The sequence below is a fragment of the Chiloscyllium plagiosum genome, unplaced genomic scaffold, assembly GCF_037043375.1.
Source record: "Chiloscyllium plagiosum isolate Xiang-an unplaced genomic scaffold, Cpla_swu_hap1 HiC_scaffold_43, whole genome shotgun sequence".
In the NCBI taxonomy this organism is placed as follows: Eukaryota; Metazoa; Chordata; class Chondrichthyes; order Orectolobiformes; family Hemiscylliidae; genus Chiloscyllium; species Chiloscyllium plagiosum.
Window position 1 is genome coordinate 9,977,882 of NW_028270181.1, and position 23,962 is coordinate 10,001,843.

The 23,962-nt window shown below is 44.9% G+C and overlaps 1 protein-coding gene across 3 annotated transcripts in view; it reads left to right on the forward strand.

Moving 5' to 3' along the window:
- Nucleotides 1–23,962, forward strand: part of zswim8 (zinc finger, SWIM-type containing 8) — a 192,035-nt gene that overhangs the window by 106,393 nt on the left and 61,680 nt on the right. For all 3 annotated transcript variants that reach the window (XM_087982387.1, XM_043679075.2, XM_087982386.1), the window contains exons 6-11: nucleotides 5,383–5,490; nucleotides 7,348–7,429; nucleotides 9,503–9,623; nucleotides 12,043–12,244; nucleotides 18,506–18,681; nucleotides 21,141–22,137. In XM_087982387.1, coding sequence (XP_087838513.1) covers nucleotides 5,383–5,490; nucleotides 7,348–7,429; nucleotides 9,503–9,623; nucleotides 12,043–12,244; nucleotides 18,506–18,681; nucleotides 21,141–22,137 — 1,686 coding nt within the window. The remainder of the gene's footprint in view (nucleotides 1–5,382; nucleotides 5,491–7,347; nucleotides 7,430–9,502; nucleotides 9,624–12,042; nucleotides 12,245–18,505; nucleotides 18,682–21,140; nucleotides 22,138–23,962) is intronic.

The window sequence follows — 23,962 nt, forward strand, 5'->3', positions numbered from 1 at the left end:
CTAGCCAGGGGACGAAACGTTTGCAACAAAAACTTCCAGCTCGGCGAACAGAACCACAACAACGAGCACCCGAGCTACAAATCTTCGCACAAACTCTGACTCTAAGTCACCATTGACTCTCTCCATACCTTACTGAATACCGACCAAACCTGTAATTAAATTGCCCTTAACCTTCCACATGTTAGGGGACAACAAGCCTTGTTTTTGAATTTTCTCCTTTTAATCTCCCTCCCTTTGGGCCTTTTAAAGCATAAGGAGCTGGTTGTTAACAGGCATTTGTAAAACAAACTCAAGATTAAAGATTCTGTTAAAGAGTAATGGCTCCTCAGACGATTGGCATTGTCCCTGTATAAACTGTACAATAAGTAATGGTTGGTTTAATGCCTTTTACAGTACTGTTCTGGGGGAAACCATGAAGTTCAGACTTTTCAAAGGGATTTTATTGTTGTGAGTGTGCTGCTAGGTGCTAGTAAAATGGAAAATTCTCCCCCACCTTTGCCACCCCGACCCCATGTTCTCTCTCTGTCTCTCGTTCGCATGCACTCACACAAAGGCACATGGAAAAGACTGGCTAATTGGGGGTTGGTTCGCTCAGTTGGCTGGATGGCTGGTGAGTGATGCCAACAGCATGCGTTCATCTCCTGCACCGACTGAGTTTACCATGAAGGACTTGCCTTCTCAATGTCCCCCCTTGCCTGAGGCTTGGTGATCCTCAGGTTAAACCACCATGGATTACTTCTCTCTCTAATGAGACAGTGTCCTATGGTCTTCTGCGACTTTGCTTTTACTTAACCAAGTCTTGGGTTGTTGTCTGACAACTGGTCATCAGCTCACCGTTCCATCAGAATAACAATACATGTTTGAGGAAGCAGAGCACAGATTCTGAAAATGAATATCTTTCTCGTGGGGAAAGTGAGGACTGCAGATGCTGGAGATCAGGGTCAAGAGTGTAGTGCTGGAAAAGCACAGCAGGTCAGGCAGCATCCGAGGAGCAGGAGAATCAACATTTCAGGCATAAGCCCTTCATCAGGAACCTTCCCATGGGACTGGATATTTTCCTTTCTCTCTCCAATCTCATCTAAACCTTGCTAACATATTAACCATGGAACCTCAGAAATCAGATAATTTATCCCCTCCAAAAAAAAAGGTGAGAGGAAGCTGAGGGTAAACTAGCAAGCAACATATAAGTCGCCAGGAAGAGCTTCTTTAAATATATTAAAAGGAAAGGGTGGGCCAAACAGTCTGGGGCATTAATAATGGGGAATCGGGAATTGGTAAACGAGTTGAATAAATACTTTGTATCAGTCTTCATGGTAGACCATACTAATAGCATTTGAAAAATACTAAATCAAGAGGCAAAAGGTGGGGAGGAAATAAGTACAATTATCTTGTTTTCTCCTGATCTCTGTGAATACTTAAGTTTGTGTTCAGTTTAGGATTGTTATTATTGTATCGATTTCAGACAGGACAGGGAGGATACCTTTAAGGCATTAACATAACATCTCAGCACATTCCAGTCTTCAGTTACCTGCCTGTATTCAGTCAGTTTAATGGACCTTGCTTAGTGTCTCAAGTCAGTTATATGTTCATCACGTTCAGTAATATCAGTAAGCACAAAACCCAGATTGTGTGAGTCTGTGATGTTCTATTAATGACAATAGTCAGTTTTCTAAATAAATTTCAAGACATCCATCTCAACAAAAGTACAACCTTTGTGATATATGTTACGAGAGCTAATCTATGGGGGCCAGTACCCAACCCATATCACCCTAGCAATGGTGTTGACAGAGGAATCCTTCCCATTAATGAGCACTTGTGAAATCCAAGGTAGAAACAGGCAGCATTGTGTTATGTTTTTCTTTAATATTTGTTTTGAAAACTAGTTGTGTTTGAGATTTTCCACACTTTGGTTGTTTGATATTTAATGCATTTGACAGATTGCTCGAGATACATATGAACATATGAAATAGGAGTAGAAAAAGACCATTCAGCCCCTTTTGTGGTTGCTCCACCATTTCAATAGGATCATGGCTAATCTGTTGTCTTTCACATTCCCATCTACACCTTTGCCTAAGAGAAATCTATCTTAAAAATATTCCATGACCCTCCCTCCACATTTTCTGAGGCAGAGTTCAGTTGTTGAACAATGCTCAGAGAAGAATAATGATCTCATCTTTGTCTCCACAAGATAGCCCCTAATTTTAAAACAGTGTCTAAACAGGCCCTTTGGCCCACCATGTTCACACTGACCCTCCGAAGAGTAACCCACCCAGACCCATTTCCCTCTGACTAACGCACCGAACACTACGGGCAATTTAGCATGGCCAATTTACCTGACCTGCACATCTTTGGATTGTGGGAGGAAACCGGAGCACCCGGAGGAAACCCACGCAGACACGGGGAGAATGTGCAAACACCACCCAAGGCTGGAATTGAACCTGGGTCCCTGGTGCTGTGAGGCAGCAATACAAACCGCTGCGCCACCATTCCACCACTAGTTCTCTACTCTCTCACACAGGAAACATCTTTTCCACATTCACCTTGCTGGAACCACTTGTGATCTTGTGGAACTTCAATAAAATTGTTCTTCTGAAACCTAGTGCAAAAAAGCTCAGTCTTTCCTCGTAAGACAACCCACACAAGCCCTGTATCAATTTCAGCAACTTCCTCTGAACTGCTTCCAACCTTCCTGCACTGTTCCTTAAATAAGGAGATCAAAGCTGCGCATAGTATTTGAGATATGGTCTCAGCAATGATAACTGTAGTATAACATGCCTCCTTTTATGTTCAGTTCCCCTTGTAGTGAAGGAGAGCATTCTATTAATCACCTTACTCACTTGCTGATAAATAACTCTCTCCAAGGACAGAGATTTAAAGAATGATGCATGGTCTCTGCCAATGACCTTGCAAATTTGTATCACTGTTTAGTAGAATTTTGAGTCTATAGTAAGAAAAGCACAATCTATTCAGTGATTGTCCTTCAAAGGCTGTGTCACTGGACACTCTACATTACCCTAACCTGGCAATAGCCAGCCCATAATAGCTTGCAATACAACATAGCCTTGTCCCTACAGACAATTTAATTGTCAGCCTTGCATTATGGCCAGATCTGACCAGGGTATCCTGACCTCTTCAGCTTTTCTTTATTGGGTCTTTTTTTCTGTAAGTTTGCAGAGAGAGAGAGTTTGCCTTCTGATGGAGCAATAATAGCCTCTTGTAGCTGCTTCAAATTATTGGGTAAACTTCCTCTGGCCACAGGAAAACCTTTAAAACATTCATCCTTCTCAATTTAGATTCCAAGTATTGCTGCTTCCTGAGTAACTTAGGCCATTAAACCCCTCTGCTGGTGCAGAAATGTCTGCCACCGTCATGTGACATCTCTCATTGACTGCATTGACACTGGAGGCAGCCATCTTTATAATTTGCAAAAAAGGATCAATATGTTGATTTATCATCACACTGAGTAATTTGTTTGTGCTACACAGGTATCCTGAAGATCAATAGAGGGGGAGGGATAGCGGTAATGTCTCCAGTTATCCAGGCTAATGTTTTGGGGGACAGGGGATTGAATCGCGCCATCACAGTGGACATAAGACTGTTATCATGTGAACACAGGAATGCTCTCGAACCCATTCTGCCCTTCGTTTAGATCCTAGCTAATTCAAATTGTGAGGCCTGTTCTGGAGTACTGTGCCCAGTTCTGGCCGCTTTGTTGTAGGAAGGATATTATTAAGCTGGAGAGGGTTCGGAAAAGATTTACCAGGATGTTGCCAGGAGTGGAGGATTTGAATTATAAAAATAGGCTGGGACTATTTTTCACTGGACTTAGGAAGTTGAGGGGCCATGAGGGGTATAGATAAGGTGAATGGCGGGTGTCTTTTTCTGTGAGGTGGGGGCTTTCAAGATTAGGGAGTGTATTTTTAAGCTGAGAGGAGAAAGAATTAAAAAGACATGGGGTGGTTTTTTTTACACAGAGGGAGGTGCGTTTGTGAGATGAACATCTAGAGAAAGTGGTGGATTCGATACAGTTACAACATTTGGATAAGTTCATGAATAGGAAAGGTTTGGAGGTATATGGGCCAGGAGCAGGCAGGTGGGGCTAGTTTAATTTGGAAATCTGGTCAGCATGGATTGGTTGGACCAAAGGGTCTGTTTCTGTGCTGTATGACTCGGTAAGCCTTATGGCCTTTTTGACCAGGAGATTGTGGACTCATACGTGAGAACTGGAGGCGAATTCTGCACCTTACCTCAGTTGCAGCTCTGAGAGACTGTTGCACTGTCAGAAGTGTCACCTTTTGAATGTTAAATATTAAACAGAGTTCCTGTCTGCTACTTGCATCAGCTAGAACTAAAACTCCAATGGTACTGTTTTAGAGCAGGGTAGGAAATTTCTCCCAGTGGTTTAGTCCATATCCTCTAAACCAGAATATCTGGTTGTGGGTGTCATTCCTGTTTGTGGGAATTTGTGTGAAATTGGGAGCTGTTATCTACATGATGTTATAACCCCTCTGGAGATCAATCATTTTTGTTTTAAAGCAAGGATTTTCTCACAGCTCCTAAGGAAATAAGAATAGAGCATGAATTCCCAGTTTTTATTGTAATAAACTGACTAAAATATGTGCAAGTTGACATTATTTGATAGGCAAATGATATTTCAAGTAGATGCAAATTTCATTTTAAATTATCAATTCAACAAAAGTTATCTTACAGAACAATGAGTCATAGAGATGTGCTGTACATCCGAGCTGAGATGTACAGCACAGAAACAGACCCTTCAGTCCAACTTGTCTATGCCGACCAGATATCCCAATCCAATTTGGTCCACACCCCTCCAAACCCTTCCTTTTCATATACCCTTTAACCAAAACGCACACATGCCTTTTAAATGTTGCAATTGTACCAGCCTCCACCACTTCCTCTGGTAGTGCATCATCACCCGCTGTGAAAAAGTTGCCCCTTAGGTCCCTTTTAAATCTTTTTCCTCTCACCATAAACCTATGTCCCCTAGTTTTAGACTCCCCTACCCTGGGGAAAAGATCTTGTCTATTGACCCTATCCATGCCCATCATGATTTTATCAATGCCTATAAGGTCACCCCTCAGCCTCCAACACTCCAGGGAAAATAGCCCCAGCCTGTTCAGCCTCTCCCTATAGCTCAAACTCTCGAACCGTGACAACTTCCTTTGTAAATCTTTTCTGAACCCTTTCAAGTTTAACAACACATTTCTGGGAGATCAGAATTGAACGCAGTATTCCATCTCGTCACACTTTAGAGATTGTGATTCGGTAAAATGCCTCCTGGCCTACCTTCCATCAAGTCACCACAGAGTATTCTCGAATCTTCCACTTGAGAATGATAACCTCTTTGTTTTTTTTTTGTAGGCCTCAGCGGTGTGTTTGCGTGCACCAGTTTCTGAATCGCTTTCCCGATTGCAGAGAGATCAGCTGCAAAAGTTCGCCCAGTATTTGATCAGTGAGCTGCCTCAGCAGGTGAGGAGTTACTGGCTAACCTTAGGAATTGGACTTACACACCAACACGGTTTGGTTATTTTCATAAGTGAATAAAACTAGTTTGTAAAAACAAAATTACGGAGTAAAATGTTTGACTTGTAACTTTGTCAAAATAGTCACCACTGAGAAAAATACTCTCTGCCACAGATATGTACTGGAAAGTAATACGAAATGTTGGGAAATCTATGAGCAGATGCAATGTATCATTTTAGGGCACCATTTTAGGTGGAAAAAGCTGGAATATAGCATATTTGGTTCAGTAAAACAATTTTGAATACAGTCAGCTCTGCTAAAACATGTGTTTCTTCAGCGCGAATTGGCTTTAATGCGATTGAAGAATTTAGACTGTTATTTGTAGAACATGAGCTTTCCTTACCTGTGTTGACCTAGTGTGATTCTGGCCCCATTAGTTTAAATGGCGCGACTATTGCTTGATGTTCCAGTAACGTGAGATCGCACGAGAACGGAACTATTGCATTAGAACCGACCATAATTTTTTTTAAAGTTTGTTCGGGGCTGGGTCGGCATTTATTGCCCATCCCTAGTTGCCCTTGATCTCAGCTGTTTTCCAGCCAGTTTCAAAATGGTGTGGGTCCGGAGTTGCAGGTAAGGACGGCAGATTTTCTTCTGGAAAGGAAATGAGGGAACTCTGTGGGTTTTTACAGCGATCGACAGTGTCACCGTTAGACTAGCCTTGAATTCCATAATTTTAAAATTTAATTTGATTTTCACCATCTGCCATGGTGCAATTTGAAGCCATTTCTCCAGAACATTAGTCTGGGAGTCTGGATTAATAGTCAAGATTAGGGTGATGCTGGAAAAGCCCTTTTGTCCAAAACGTTGATTTTCCTGCTCCTGGGGCGCTGCCTGACCTGCTGTACTTTTCCAGCACCACTCTGATCTCCAGCATCTGCAGTCCTCACTTTCTCCTATCTGGATTTTTAGTCCAGTGACTACTACCCCACTGTCCTCGCTTTCAAATGTTACATTGTTTTTTGCTTTAGTTTCAGGCAAAATTTGTATCAAAGCTTTTTTCCTTTGTGGTTCGGCATTTTAACATCATTCTATAATCTGTTACGTTCCAAAACCCAGAAATAAAACCCAAAGTATTGATGCAACAAGAATGGTATTTTTGAGCTGGCAGGAAGAGGACTGACCGAGTCAGAATTTTGACCCTCTTCGCCAGCTCATGTCACACGACCAAGTCAAATCCCAGATAAAATCTGCATTTGCTTTTTGCACCAGTCATTTTTCTGCTGGTACCTATTCAGTAATTCAATCATTCAGGAGAAAGTCTGAGGTGGAATGATTGGGTTGTTCTTTTGCCCTTGTGAAAGGAGTCCCAAACAATCATTCCATCCTCACTCAAGCTAATTCTCATGGGCAGCTAGGGACGGGCAACAAATGCTGGTTCAGCAGCAATGCCGTGTGAAAATAGAAGAAAAATTGAAAGCTGAGGTCTGTAGCATCTGGGGCTTGCATCTCACATTTGCTGCCAGTCTGCAAGCCGAGTATTGAATATGTCCAATTTCAGATGCTATGGTGTTTTTACTTAAGGTTGATCCTAGCACCAGTGAACCAGTGGTCATGAGAGTTGAGCTGTGCAAAGATGGCGAGTTATAAACAGGAGTACAGTTAATTATTAAACCTCAGGTGCTGTCTTTACCACGGGCAGAGATTGTGCAATTTATTGTTTAAGATCGGAACCAAAGTTGTGCTTAAAATATTGCAAAACTCTCATCATACGGGAGAGCATTAAGTAAAATAGTTCTGTTATATTCTCACTTTGTCCTCGTTTTTCTCTCTGTGTCTCTCTTTCTCTCCTTTTGATGGAAGATCCTCCCCACTGCACAAAGACTTCTTGATGAGTTACTTTCATCCCAGTCAACTGCAATTAACACCGTCTGTGGGGCTCCAGGTAACAGCGTTCTGGTGTACAGAGGAACCTCGATTATCCGAATTTCGGGTTATCCGGACAAGATCGCAAGGTCCCAGTGCTTGGCTAAACTGTGTTATCTGAACATTTGATTGTCCGAACATTCAATTATCCAAAAAAAATACTCCCCATCTGTGTCGTTCGGATAATCAAGGTTCCTCTGTAATTCTCTTTGAGTTTGCTTGTGTTGTTTAGAAACTGTACTCACCATTTGCCTAATATTGTCCCTCCACTCATGATTAGTACTGTGCCCGAAAGTGACAGGAGAGGCATTGTATGATTCGTGAGATTATCTAGGTTTTGAGGATGTTTAAACAGTCTTTCTGGAAAGGGGGCAAATGAGAATAGAGTGGCTCCTGTTTTTGAGAAAAAAATCAGAATAAACTGACCAACAACTGGAATCTGCTAATGTTGACTGGGAAAGCAAAAAGAGGACAATATCATCGTGAGAGATTAGAATGGTTTGCATGTGGTGTGGCACAGTGGCTCAGTGGTTAGCACTGCTGCCTCACAGTGCCAGGAACTCAGATTCAATTCCAGCCTCAGGTGACTGTCTGTGTGGAGTTTGCACATTCTCCCCGTGTCTGTGTGGGTTTCCTCCGGGTGCTCCAGTTTCTTCCCACAGTCCAAAGATGCGTACGTTAGGTGGATTGGCCATGCTAATATTGCCGTAGTGTCCAGGGCTCTGCAGGGTAGATGGGTTAGCCATGGGAAATGCAGGGATAGAGTAGATCTAGTTGGGATCCTTTTTGGGGGATTGGTGTGGACTCTATGGGCTGAATGGTTTCTTTCTGCACTGTAGGGATTCTGTAATGGATGACACAGAGTAACACAATATCCCAACTGGAAATGTGACAATAGGATGTGAATTTATAAACATGGAACAAGATAGCCTCTTGATATATTGGATTGTGGACCCCACAAGAGAGCTGTTATCCAGAACTGACTCCTCAAAATAGTTAGAATGAAATCCACAATTTTGACTCTGTGGACTAGTGGCCATAATTGGTTACTGCAATGATTGCAGCCATTTCTTTTCCATAACTAAATGTTCTCCTGCAGCATCTCAACTGTTATACCCTCAATGGGTTCTCCATACCTGTAACTGCAGTATCTATCCAAAGCACAAGATTGGGAAATTATAAAATTAGAAAGTACTAACTTACATATATTAAGAGACACCTCCAGGGGATCACAGACCCTTCGTAAGATCTTGCACTGGGCGAATGAGACATGTTAAGTAAAAGTCCTTTGGTTTTCTGGTATGATTTCTGATGTCTGTGTATTCTCCTGTCATGTGACATCATGTGGTTATTGGATGTCCTACGCTTGTGAAATGAAATGGAGAATTTCTCCTAACTGCTCGACCCTTCCACGACAATTCAATTGAAGCCAAACCTAGCTTCTTTCTTTTAGCAATTTATAACAATGTCATGGACCCTCACTCTTAGTAAAGTTGCAAGTTTGTGAAATACGCCTCATATCAACTGGTGAACCGCGGTTGTTAGTGACATGAACATGGATTTATTCGGAGGCTGTGTGGTTCAGCAAGGTGTGACTTTCCAGAGCTCAGTGGAGAGTGTGGATCGTATCTAATACTTTCCTTCTGAAATGCTATTCCTGTTATTGTTCTTGGCACTCACTGAGGTCAGCCGTGTGAGTGTGGGGAGATGACCACTCTCAGCATTAATTAGGACACGACACAGCATGCTGTAGAAAACAATTGTTTCCACTTGACCTGAATGTGGGACACTCAATTGCAAGAACTAGATGAGACAAGTCACACAATTGCATTGAAGGGGCTGCTCAATAAACAGGAGGGAGAAAGGAATAGAAGGGTATGTTGTTAAAGTGGGATTAGAAATGCTCATATGGAGCATAAGTGCTAGCATAGACCAGTTGGGCTGAATGGGCTGTTTCTGTTACAAAGTATTATAATGCCTTGTACTATTGACTAAATAAATATATATTATTTTGTACAATTGTCTAACTGTTACCAGATTTTATCTGTGGGAAACTTTGAATTCATTTGAAAAAGTTGATTGCTGTTGACAGATCCCACTGCTGGACCATCTGCTTCAGACCAGAGCACCTGGTACCTTGATGAATCGACGCTTAGCGACAACATCAAGAAAACTCTCCACAAGTTCTGTGGCCCCTCTCCCGTTGTGTTCAGGTAATCCTTTTTCTTAATCCATCATCCTATGGGTTTTTCCTGAAATGCTGTTCTTTTTTGTAGCACTCTCAGTCAGAGGATTGTGTGTGTTCATGTCCCACTGCAGAGTTTTGACCATAATAACCAAGGCTGACCCTTCAGCGCAGTGGTCTGGACACTGGTCTGTTGGCATTTACCAATGTTGTCTGATGTTAAACCGAGACCCTATCTCTTATCTCTGATAGATATAAAAGATCCCTGGTACAATTCTGAAGAATTCCTTGATTTCCTGGCCAATATTTAATTATTGACTAACACCACGCAAACCAATGATCTGGTCATTAGCAAACTGCTGTTCATAGATTGGTGTTATTCCTGTAGAAATGCCAGCCTGTTCCTCATCCTCAAAAGAAGATTCTCTGAGAGAATTTCTTTGGAACTTTTGGGATTTTTTTTTGGTAGGGAATGCCAAATTGTACATTGAGCAAAATATATCCATATAATATTTGAGTGTTGAATCTTTTTTAAGTGTCATTGTCAATGTGCAGGTTATGTGAATTGGTCACGCTAAATTGTCTGTAGTGTTAGGTGAAGGGGTAAATGTAGGGGAATGGGTCTGGGTGGGTTGCGCTTCGGCGGGTTGGTGTGGACTTATTGGGCTGAAGGGCCTGTTTCCACACTAAGTAATCTAATCTAATCATGTAAGTAATCTAATTTCTCTGCAGGAATTTCACAAGTTGGCCCGCAAAGTTTGTGTGATCTGTCCTAAGGATAGCTCTGAGCCATCTTCTTTTTGAAGTGTAGCCCTTGTGTTAGGGAGGCGGGGGGGGGGGGGGCAGCCAATTGTATGCACAGCAAAGTTCTGTGACAGCAAGCCCGAGGCACAGCTCTTCCATCCAGTTCCCTGGATTTCATGGTAGTATTGGGTCACCATGTTGATGGTGTAATCCAGTTGTGCAACCCGTGATACCATCAAATGTGTACTGTCTGTGATGTCATCAACGTAGGCGGCCTATGATGTCATCAAACCTGTGGGACATATGATGTCATCAGGTTGCAGCTTTTTTCATGTTAGGTAGTGTCCTCACCTATCTTTAGCAGGAGCGTCAGCAATGGCTGAAATTGCTGCTGTGTGGATTATTTTGCATATGTCTGCACTTTGTAATCCGAGGTAATCTTGCAACAAAGCCTTCTTTCAGAAGTTTAAATCCCTAGATTACTGCTCCACTATACTAGCTCTCTAGTGAAACAAGTATATACCTTAGACTGGTTTCAGGTCTATTAATTGATGTGTTCCCAGTCTGTACAGTTTGTACCTTCTCAACTTACACACTGTGACAGCATTAATGTTCCAACAATAAAACATTAAATTTTAGGATTTATATCTTTGATCGTAAAAATGCTGAGCTACTAAACAAACCTTTTGAGCATATTTTAATTAAAAAATAAAGTCAGAGCAGTTGATCCTGCTAGTAATTTTACCCTGTCCTCTCCCTGTTCTATTTATTTATTTCTGCTAATGTAGTCGGTCTTCATCCAAGATGACTCATTCTAATTTAGCCTAACATCCTGATATAAACCAATCTAATATTCAGCTATATCGGAGAAGTACTGAATCTAATTGAACCCATCATTTTTTTAATGGCACTTGAGAATGAAATGTTGGATAATGGTGAAAGTTAGAACGTTACAGTGCCATAAATTTCACATCACACACTGCGTGATAAATGATAGCCTGTGTGACTTCTACAGCCAAGAGCAGCAGACACATGGGGAACACCCCCACATCCAAGCCACTCACCATCCTGACTTGGAAGTATGTCACTGTTCCTTCAGTGTCGCTGGGTCAGGATTCTGGGACTCACTGAAGGGGGAGTGCCGACAGCAAAGCGAGTGCAGGAAGTCGGTCAGCAGTGTCACCTCGAGAGCAATTACAAGTGGTCAACAAATACTGATGTACTCCGTGATTGATGTTCCCTTTTCAACACTTTATTGTGTGTCCTTTAAGCCTGACTAAACGCAGACTTCTGCTCCTAATTCTTCAGAGAATGCGTTGCTAATTTTTGTGAAATCCATGCACTATGGTTAAGGCACACTATGGTTAAGGCACACTATGGTTAAGGATTCGGTTAAAATCCATGTTTTGCTTTCAACTTGGTCATGAGGTACTTAAAATGATGGTCCTTGAAAATGTTTATTTTCACTTTATTCATTCACTGGGTGAGGGCTTTGCTGGCTGGACCAGCATTTATTGCCCATCCCAGAGGGCAGTTAAAAGTCAACCACATTGCTGTGGGTCTGGAGTCACATGTAGGCCAGACCAGGTAAAGATGGCGGTTTCCTTCCCTAAAGGTCATCAGTGAACCAGATGGGTTTTTCAGACAATCGATTCACGGTCATCATTAGATTTTTAATTCCAGATTTTGGTGTTTCACTGCAGCGATGTCAACTCGTTGTATTTGTCATCGACGGAGCCTCCAGCTGCTGCAGAGTGGGCGTGCCTCCTACGGCCCCTCCGAGGACGGGAACCAGAGGGCATCTGGAATCTTTTGTCAATTGTCCGCGAGATGTTCAAACGTCGTGACAGCAACGCAGCCCCCCTCCTCGAAATTCTCACCGACCAGTGTCTGACCTACGAGCAGGTACTGTATGGGGCTTCGGGTAAGAGCGAGTCCATCTAAACTTGTGGTTCTGTCAGCTGGGGAGCATGGAAACGTCAGTCCCGGGCACTGGCATCGCGAAGTCAAAGTGGAACTAGGAAAAGGAAAGCCTAACGGCACAGAAGGAAGCCATTCGGCCCATTGGGTCTGTGCCAGAAATTGCAGTGATGCACAAGTGGCAGTATGGTGAAATGGGGAAAAGTCATAGGGTGGTATAGCACAGGAACAGACCCTTCGGTCCAACCAGTCTATAATCCAACTAAACTAGTCCCACCTGTCTACGTCTGGCCCATTTCCCTCCAAATCTTTCCTCTTCATGTACTTATCCAAATGTCTTTTAAACATTTAAATGACATGCATCCACCACTTCCTCAGCCATTTGGCATTTGCACAAGATAGTGGTAATTCTGCCAAAACTAGCTGAATATTTGGACATTTGAAATTCAGAACAGGATTCGGCCACTCAGCCTCACGAACCTGCTCCGTCTCTCAACTACCCCAACGTTATTTCCCTGCATTATCCCCATTTTCCTTATGTACTTAATATTTAATCTGTTTCTGTCTTGAGCATGCTCAAGCTCTGAGGATCCACAGTTGTCTGGGGGAGAGAATTCCAAAAATTCACCTTCGTCCGCGTGAGGAAATTCCTCCTCCTTTCAGTCCTCAATGGTCCGCCCTTGTCCTGAGACTTTATCCCAGGTGGGGTCAGCATCCTTCCTGCAGCTATTTGGAATAATATACGCCTCAATATTGGATTTGCTTGGAGTTCTATTCAGACTGGCCTTACTAGGAATATCTGGTGTCTCTTGCACTCTCTGAGCAGAATCTCTGTGATAAAAGGTGTGTGGTTTATATAACATTAATGTTATTTTTAGAGGTTGGATGTAGGTGCTAATTATGTAAAAAAAACATAGAATCTCTACAGGGTGGAAGCAGGCCATTCAGCCGATCGGGACCCCACCTGCCCTCTGAAGAGTATCCCACCCAAACTCACCTCTTTACTCTGTCCCGGTAACCCAGCATTTCCTATGGCTGATCCACCTAGTCTGCACAGACATGGACACTTCGGGGCAACTTAGCTATTTGACCTGTATATCTTTAGACTGTGGGAGGAAACCCGAGCATCCGGAGGAAACCCATGCAGACCCGGAGAGAGAATGCAAACTCCACACAGACATTCGCCTGAGGGTGGATTCAAACCCAGATCCCTGATGCTGTGATGCAGCAGTGCTAACCACCGAGCCAATGTGCCAACCCTAAAATGGTCAGAGAGCACTTGCAGAACAGTGATCTAGTCCAGAATGTGGCAGAGAACAGGTTACTATAAATCCCCTGGAGCATTAAAAAATATTCTTTATAACTGTGGGGTTTATGATAGGGAATGTAGACATGGAGAGCATTAGCTTGCTTTTAGTTTCGAATAATCAAGGTTTGATTTTAGCTGAGAAACCGAGAGATTGAGAGCTCTGTTGGGCGGTGCCTGGAGGGGAGGTTTTTGGGCGGGACCTGGAGGGGAGGTTTTTGGGCGGTGCCTGGAGGGGAGGTTTTTGGGCGGTGCCTGGAGGGGAGGTTTTTGGGCGGGACCTGGAGGGGGACGTTTTTGGGCAGTGTCTGAAAGGGGACCTTTTTGGGCAGTGTCTGGAAGGGGATCGTTTTTGGGCGGTGCCTGGAGGGGATCATTTTTGGGCGGTGTCTGAAGGGGAGGTTTTTGGGCGGGACCTGGAGGGGGACCTTTTTGGGCGGTGCCTGGAGGGGATCGTTTTTGGGCGGTGCCTGGAGGGGATCGTTTTTGGGCGGTGCCTGGAGGGGATCGTTTTTGGGTGGGACCTGGAGGGGACGTTTTTGGGCGGTGCCTGGAAGGGGACGTTTTTGGGCGGGACCTGGAGGGGACGTTTTTGGGCGGGACCTGGAGGGGACGTTTTTGGGTGGGACCTGGAGGGGACGTTTTTGGGCGGTGCCTGGAAAGGGACTTTATGGGCGGTGCCTGGAAGGGGACGTTTTTGGGCGGTGCCTGGAAGGGGACGTTTTTGGGCGGTGCCTGGAAGGGGACGTTTTTGGGCGGGACCTCTTTTGGGCAGTGTTTGGATGAGACCTGACTGATGATAGAAACAAATAAACTTTCTCTCCTAGAAAGGAATAAAAAACGAGATCATGGAAAGCTCAGTTACCTCGGTAGACAAGTTTAACTTGTGAAAGTTCCAGACCAGGAGTGTTTGGTTAGAAATCTGCAGATGATTAAATGACTGAGAAAGTCTAAGCTTTGTGTTTCATGAGCATTCATGTAAGTAGACTTCACAGGACAGAACAGGGTAAAAACAGTTAAGTCATAGCTGAACATTTGATACAGAAAAACAAATGGGTTAGTGCTGGGTTAGTGTGCAGCACAGTGGTTAGCACTGCTGCCTCACAGCGCCGGAGACCCGGGTTCAATTCCCGCCTCAGGCGACTGACTGTGTGGAGTTTGCACGTTCTCCCCGTGTCTGCGTGGGTTTCCTCCGGGTGCTCCGGTTTCCTCCCACAGTCCAAAGATGTGCAGGTCAGGTGAATTGGCCATGCTAAATTGCCCGTAGTGTTAGGTAAGGGGTAAATGTAGGGGTATGGGTGGGTTTCGCTTCGGCGGGTCGGTGTGGACTTGTTGGGCCGAAGGGCCTGTTTCCACACTGTAATGTAATCTAATCTAAAATCTGAATTTGAAATGCTGTAAAATAATGGAGTTGATGAATAGACAAGACATTGTTTTGATGTCTGTTTATATTTAGATAGCTTTATTTGTTTGATTTCATTTTTTGTTCCTTCATGTAATCAAGTTCTGTTTATTGTTAAAGAAAATCTTCTGCTTTATGTACCCATGTTTCAGTGAATGGCCACAATGTTAACTTTTTAAAAAAAATCTACAAAGGCAGATTTCAGTCAGGGATTTGCCTTGTCCAATAATACTGTCAGCTGGGATCATTATGTTAGCTACGAGTCTGTTGAGTATGGAAGGTGCAAGGTCTGCTGTCAATACGTTTGACACTGTCACCAACCAAGAGCAGGGTGGTCTGAGAACCTCGACACACACACTCACTCAAAGTCGTGCCTCATAATTCGAATTTGTTCCAGGTAGCACCCAGTCTGCGTACAGAGCAAAAACCGAAAGAGCTGCGGATGCTGTAAATCAGAAGCAGAAACAGAAATTGCTGGCGATGCTCCGCAGGTCCGGCAGTATCTGTGGAGAGATATCAGAGTCAATGTTTGGGGTCGAGTGACCCTTCCTCAGAACATTAACTCTCAATGCTGTCCACAGGTGCTGCCAGACCTGCTGAGCTTATCCAGAATTTCTGTTTCTGTTTGCGATCATGTACAGTTATGTACAAACCCACAATTAAGTAATCCGCTGTGTAATCCCTCATAAGGCAAGTGCACCAATTTTATTTCCCCTTCTAATTGGGATTGGAATCGATAATAAATGGTTGTTTGTGACCGGCATGGGCTTGATTGGCTGAAGGGCCTTTTTCTGTGTTATAGACCTCTATGTAATGAGAGAATCTAATAGGGTGAGTCACCAGAACAAGGGTGTTCCTGGACAGGACTAAAAGTGTGCAGGAAAGTATGATTAACTTTTTAAAAGTACAATATATCTTTCTCTTGTATATGAACACTGGTTGCTTTCTGTTGTATTAGCTCAGAAAAGGGCCATACCTTTGAGACAACTAACTAGTATCATGAATGTGATGCTCTACTCCATCTTACTGTTTAATTATTAGCAGTTAACAGCCAGTCAACTAGTCAGCTGTGTATGTACTCTAATAGTCATTGAAGGAAACCCTTAATCTAGACTTAGTATGAGAGTCTGAGCTGTAATAGTGATGTACATAGGTTTGTGGAAAGATTTGTAGCTTGGTTGCCATGGTTGTGGGTATGTTTGCTGAGCTGGGATGTTGGTTTGCAGACATTTCGTCCCCTTTCTGGGTGACATCCTCAGTGCTGTGGAGCCTCCTGTGAAGCGCTGCTCTTTTGTGTCGGTTAGAATTTATGTGGTTTCGTTCCCATTGCAATCCATACTCCCAGCTCGGCGAACATACCTACAACAAATGCATTAATATACATGGTTAGTTAATAAGTTTCCAGATATCTGACTCAGTAAGAGCCCAGCTCTCTGTGGTCTATGTCATGTGGGCTAAAGTGTACAAGCCACTTATTTTTCTCTTTTTTTTGTTAGTTTTGAGCTCCCTTACTTGTGTTTTGAAACTGCAAAGCATTGAAATCACACCATGAATTTCTTTGTATGCCATCCTAAGATTCATGGGAAGTGACCATATTGTCCTCCCTGTTGGTCAGCATTCCGCACTAATGCAGGAGGTCCTCAGCCGAGACCTTGCGTAGCCTGTAGCCTTTAACCCTCAATCCGTCTGCTTTAATGTCATCTCTTTGCCAAACCAATCAAGCTCCAATTGATGATGTGGGAGTGAATGTTCCCCCTCAACCTCTACCCCCACCTTTTGGGGGGGGCTATCTGGAACGGAGGGCGTAGTATCAGTATAAGAGCACCCTCCACCCACCCTCCCATTTAACATAGAGATGAAGAGAAATCTCTTCCTTCAAAGTTTGTGAATTTTGGAAATCCTTATCCCACAGAACAGTGGCGATCAAGTCATGGAATAAACTCAAGGCTAAAATGGACCATTAGTTTTCACCAAATGGGGGCCCTGGATTATAGGGGGAGACAGACTGGAAGACGGACTTGAGTCTGAGATCTGATCAACCATGACGGTACTGCATCAGCTGGAGGGGCTGAATGACCTACCTCCTGCTCCTATTCCTCACGTTGCTCCCCAGTAAAGTAATTTCCGACCACGTTGATTATCCAAGTCTGAGTGTTGTCGGTTCAAGCCCCATTTCGAGCCTGGAGCAAATTTTCCAGACTGAACACGTCAGGGGGCGTATAGTGAGGTGGAGTTGCATTGTCAAAGGTGCCGCGACCAGCTGGTCCCTAGGAGCCCCACACACAGATGACAAGGACCACAAATTCGACAGGGGTAACTCAACAATCGTAGGACAAGCCAAACAGAGGACAGCCAGAGAATTTCTCTAAGCATGGCACTCATCCACAGACTCCAATAACAAACACATTGACCTAGACCCAATATACCAGTCCCTACAACAAACAACCAGAAGCAACAGGAACAGAACCAAATAAATTCCAGAAGACACAGTACACCAGCACTTCACAGGATGGTCCAACAGGAAGGTGTCACCGAGACAGGGGACAACATGTCTGCAAATCAACTCCCCAGCTCAGTGAGCATACCCACAACTACGATGACCAGTACCCCGGCTACAAGCCTTTACACCAGCCTTGACTGCCATCTTTCTAATGATTCATAAAACTGAGTCAACCTCCCCCCTCCCCACCCCAGACTGCTTGATAAAAGTCGGATGAAGAGCTGTATGGTAAAACCTAGCAGGAAGCTTGGTCCCAGTCATCCCCTGAGTGAGACAGACTAACTGGCCCTTTATCCCGTCATTCCTGAGATCTTGCTGTGAACAATATGGCGGCTGGTTCTCTTACACAGTGCCAACTCCGCTGTAGGTAGATCCGGTCCGGCGTTAAGTTAACTCCTGTCTGGAGCAGCCTTTCCACCTTGCAGACTGCTGAAGTCCCAGACAATGGTTACACATAACATGGTTATGTTAAATAACCATACCCAGCCTCGTACAGATGGAACAATCAAGTTTACGTTAGATTCCCTACATTCCTTTGATTTGATTAAATTCCCTACAGTGTGGAAACAGGCCATTTGGCCCAACAAGTCCGCACTGACCCTCCAAAGAGTAACCCACCCAGACCCATTCCTCCACCCTATTACCCTACCTTTACCCCTGACTAATGCAGCTAACACTACGGGCAATTTAGCATGGCCAGTTCATCTAACCTGCACATCTTTGGACTGTGGGAGGAAACCGGAGCACCCAGAGGGAACCCACGCAGACACAGAGAATGTGCAAAGTCCACACAGACAGTGACCCGAGGCTGGAATCGAACCTGGGTCCCTGGTGCTGCCAGGCAGCAGTGCTAACCACTGACCTATCGTACCACGTATTTGTTTTTATTTTAAGTGAGTGATGCTAACCTGTTTCCTTTCTCTCTGTTTCTCTCTCTCTCTGTCTCTCTCTCTCTCTTTCTGTTTCTCTCTCTCTCTTTTTCTCTCTCTCTCTCTTTCTCTTTTTTTCTTGTTGCTCCAATTGGTTTTCTTTCTGTAGATAATTGGATGGTGGTACAGCGTGCGGACCTCTGCGTCACACAGCAGTGCCAGTGGTCACACAGGCCGCAGTAATGGTCAGTCTGAGGTGGCAGCCCATGCCTGTGCCAGTATGTGTGATGAGATGGTGGTCTTGTGGAGGCTGGCAGTCCTGGATCCCACCATGAGTCCTCAAAGGTAATTAAAAAGTGCTTGTTATCATTGAGAAGCTGAGATAACACCCCTCTTCCCCTCCGCGGGTGTGGGGCTCCCTAGCATTGAAGAGGGTGGGTAACTACAAGTTACTGCCTGGTGGTTAAGGATTTAACTATTGCTGGGGGTGGTGGTGGAGAAAAGCACCATACTGCCCCAGCTCTTCGTGCAGTGACTCCTGTGTTTGAACTGCTGTCTGGCAAATTCGGGCTCCCACAGAAACAAAATGAGATAGACTTATCATTCCTTTCCAGTAATCATCGTCAATCCCCTATGTTTCAAACTGTGACACGCAAGGAAAGCATTAACTTCCTATACGCAACAGTTTTAAAATAAACATAAGATATCTCTCAAAGTTGGCAAGAAACGCTTTTGTCATTTTTAAAAAAAAACACTGACACACTTTGCATATAAAAAGCCATCAGCCGAAATGTGCTTTTTGCAGATCAGAGATGTCACAACCAAATGTTAGATATGTTTATCTCTAACACAATAACTGCACTTCAATCCAGTCATAGCATGCATGTTGCTTTCAGATGTGACAGCACCTAAATCATAAAATCCCTATGTACGGGAAAGAGGCCGTTAGGCCCGTCCAGTTCACGCTGGCCCTGTGGAGAGCATCCCAGACCCAAACCTTTACCTTATTCTCGTAAGCCTACATTCCCCATGGCTAACCCCCTTAGCCTGCATATCACTGGACACAATGGGCAAGTTGGTATGGCCAATCCCCCTAACCTGCACATCTTTGGAGCACCCAGAGGAAACCCACACGGGCAAGGGAAGCATGTTCAACCTCTACGCAGACAGTTGCCTGAGGGTGGAATCGAACCCGGTTACCTGGTGCTGAGGGGCAGCAGTGTTAACCACTGAGCCACTGTGCCACAAATCATTATGAAATAAAACTGTTCAGTATTCTATTGTGATGTTAGAACCACTTTCATTACACTCTAACCCATTACCTTTCTCCCTCCATAAAGTAGCTCCTGAACTGCTGCAACTCTAAGTGATATAGTTTGTGTTAGTTTTTAAGGAATAGTGGATGTAAGTTTACTCACTGAGCTGGAAGGTTCGTTTTCAGACGTTTCGTCACCATACTCTGTAACATCATCAGTGAGCCTCCAGTGAAGCACTGGTGCTATGGCCTGCTTTTTATTTATGTGTTTAGATTGCCTTGGGTTGGTGATGTCATTTTCTATAGTGATGTCATTTCCTGTTCTTTTTCTCAGGCAGTGGTAAATGGGATCCAAGTCAATGTGTTCGGACTACATTGGACAAACAGGCAGAAAACTAACTGCCAGGATACATGAACATCAACTAGCCACAAAAAGACATGATCCACTCTCACTAGAGTCCTTACATATGGATGAGGAAGGACACCACTTCGACTGGGACAATACATCCATCCTAGGACAAGGCAAACAGAGACACGCATGAGAATTCCTAGAAGCATGGCATTCCAACCGGAACTCTATCAACAAACACATTGACTTGGATCCCATTTACCACCCCTTGTGAAAAAGAGCAGGAAATGACATCACAACAGGAAATGACATCACCACTGGAAATGACAACACCAGCCCAAGGAAACCTAAACACAAATAAAAAGCAGCCCATAGCACCAGTGCTTCACCGGAGGCTAACATAATGTTACCGAGTATGGTGACGAAATGTCTAAAAACGAACCTTCCAGCTCAGCAAGCAAACCTACATCCAGAACCTTAACCTGAGCTACAAATCTTTGCAAAACTCGCTTTTAAGGAATAGATTGCCTCAGTTTTCCCAGATGTTGGAGTGTTCCTTTGCAGAAAGCTGTGTTTCAGCCCTACCCAGGTTTTGCAGGTGCCCTCTCTCCTTCATTGCAAATGACCCCCTCCCCCAGCCACCCTATGGAGGTGGGGGGGGGGGGGGGGGCGGAGCAGGGATGGTTTAGTGGTGAATTTCCCCAGGCTATTTGAGGATGGGGATTCGTCCACTGCCCTCCAGATTTGGGGCTGGTTGTGCAAGACCTTAAGACACAGGAGCAGAAATTAGGCCATTCAACCCCATCGAGTCTGCTCAAGGCTGAGAAGTTTCTCAACTCCATTACCCGCCTTCTCCCCGTAACTCTCGTTCCCTTTTACTATCAAACGATGGCTCAAGTCAGGAGAGAAGAAAATATGCAAATTGCAATGGCACGCTGCTTCCCGAATAGGACTCCTGCTTCACCGTCTTTGAGATGTGCAGCTGGAAAAGCACAGTGGGACAGACAGCATCCGAGGAGCAGGAACGTCGAAGTTTCAGGCCGAAACCCTTGGTCAGGACTGGGGAGGGGAGCAGGGAGCTCCAAATCTATTGACTGGGACTTCCAGTGTCTGCGGTTCTTCCTGTCCCCAAAGTTTGCAATTTGCTATGAGGCGATTTTTGATCATGTGCATTGCCATTTTGTTTTTTGTCTCCTGCAGGAGGAAGGAGCTCTGTTCGCAGCTCAGGCAGTGGCACCTGAAGGTGATTGAGATCGTGAAGCGGGGCCAGCATCGCAAGTCACTGGATAAACTCTTCCAGGGTTTCAAGCCGGCCGTCGAGGCCTGCTACTTCAGCTGGGAGGAGGCCTTCCCCATCTCCGGCATCACGTACAACAGCGCAGAGAAAAAGAGCACCTTCTGCTGGGCCAAGGCTGCGCCGCACAAAAGCAGCAAGGCCTGCGCGGAGGTGCACAGCGCTGACTCGGCCTGCGAGCCTGGCAGCGAGGCAACGCCGAGGACTCTGGGCCCGGAGGGCGCCGGGTTGAAACCTGCCTCTGTTGGCAAGAGCAGGAGCCCACCCGAGCCGGCGGTGCGCCCGAAAGACGGCACGGCCAAGAGGAAAGCTGGTCCCGACGGGTCCCGGGGAAACCTGGGCCGCTCGTCGTCAACGGCGATGGAGGCCGACAAGCCGGTTTACAAAGCGGGCCCAACCAAGTGCAAACTACCTCAGGGGAAGTGCTCCTCCAGCAAGCATTCAGGGAAACGGCGGACCAGCAGCGAGGACAGCTCGTTGGAGCCCGACCTGGCCGAACTGGGCCTGGATGACGGCACCCTAGCGCTCGGGGCCGAAGCTTCCAACACCTTTGACTTTGACGACGGCAGCTACAAAGACTTGTACCCGGACGAGAGCGATGGCTTCTTTGCTGAGGGCTTCCGTCCCGAAGCCAATGGCTCTGTGGCCAAGCCGCAGGCCGGAGAGCAGCTCGAGGAACTGAGCAACGGGGAGCCAGAAACTCCCGCAAAGGCTGACGCCTCATCGAAACCCCTTGGGCTAGAAGCCGCCAAGGGTCCTGCAGCAGGGGAGGACGACTATCAGGTCTACTATCTTAATCCACAGGAGGTGACTAAGGAAGAGAGCAAACAAGAGGGAAGTAATGAAGAAGAGCAGGATATCTTCGCTGGTTTGAAACCACTTGAGCAAGAGAGCAGGATGGAGGTAAATCAATCTTCCACGTGAAGTCTTTCTACTTTAACATCCAGCGGTGAGCGATTTGTCTTATGAAGAGCGGTTGAGCAGTTTTGGCCTCTACTCTCCAGAGATTAGAATAATGAGAGGAAATCGAATTGAGGTGAATAAGATGCTAAAGGGGAGTCACAAGGTAGACATGTCGTGTGGGACAATCTAGGACGAGAAGGGACAGTTTCAGGATAAGGGGTAGCAGATTTCACACAGAGCTGAGGAGGATTTACTACTTTCGAAGGGATAAGGATCTGTGGAATTCACTCCCCCAGAGTGCAGAGGATGCTGGGATATTGAGTCAGTTTAAGGAGGAGATTACGGGTGGAGGGGTCATAGAGAGCAGACAGGAAAGTGGAATTGAGGCTGAGATGAGATCAGACATGATCATATCAAATGGCAGAACAGGCTTGAGGGGCTGAATGGCCTATTCTAGCTGCTAGCCCTTATATACTTATGCAAAGATATTGGCCATGGATATAAACACTGAAATGACAGCTCAGTGATCATGAGTTCAAATTCTATCATGGCAAGAAATGGAACTTAATCAGGAAAATAGCAATTTGCAAATTTTCTAGAGTATTACTTTAATGAGAAACAGCCTCAACTGATTCACAAATGACCTTCAGGAGTGGGAATCTGCTATTGTCCCTTGGCTGTGTGAACTCCGACCTTCATACTCTTCCTGAACACTACCTGATGTGGTTCTGGAAGTCATTATGTTGTTTTAAAAAAATCCTGAGTTAAGTTTCGGAGATGCACATTCCCACAAAGACTTACAGTCGTTTGAGAATACAGCCCACGTGTGCTTCATAAAAGGTCAAAGTCATGCACTTCCTGAGGCACGCTCCCATTTCTTGTCACTTGAAATATTGATAAGATGAAAGTTGCCTCTGACTAGTTACTGTCCCATTCTGACATGAGAACTGCGAAAGCTAATGAAACAATGCTCCAATATCAAATCAAACACTAACATCTTCAGAGTGTTTGAATATTATAATAAGACTGCTCTCCCATTAGACTGAGGTGTTTAGCTTGAGGATCACCACACCTCAGGCAAGGGGAGATATCAAGAATGACATTCCTCATTGTAATCTCAGCCGATGTGGGAATTCAACCGTACTCCTGGCATCTGTCTGCATCACAAACTGTCCAGCCAACTGAGCTCTCCAGCTCCTCTAACAGTATAATGCATCTATTAGAAAAATCCTCAATTTCTTTATTTAGGTGAAGATTCTTGACAAGATGTGACTGCCATTAACCATTTATTGCCTGGCACCAGTTTCCCTTGAGAAAGGATGGTGAGCAAAAAGTGAGGACTGCAGATGCTGGAGATCAGAGCTGAAAAATGTGTTGCTGGAAAAGCGCAGCAGGTCAGGTAGCATCCAAGGAGCAGGAGAATCGACGTTTCGGGCATGAGCACTTCTTTAGGAATTTCCTGAAGAAGGGCTCATGCCCGAAACGTCGATTCTCCTGCTCCTTGGATGCTGCCTGACCTGCTGCGCTTTTCCAGCAACGCATTTTTCAGCAAAGGATGGTGAGCCACTGGATTCTGCATGATGGAGGTGGTCTTGAGGTGATCCTAGGTAGTGAGTTCCAGAATTTAGTGACCCAATGAAGATGAAGGAATGATGGTAATAATGTCCCATGTTAGGATGGCATGGGACTTGTCATAGTAATACAGCATGGAAACAGACCCTTCCTCCATGCTGACCATGTTTCCCAAACTAAACTAGTGCCATTTGCCTGCATTTGGCCCATATCCCTCTAAACCTTTCCTATTCATGTACCTGTTGTAAGTGTA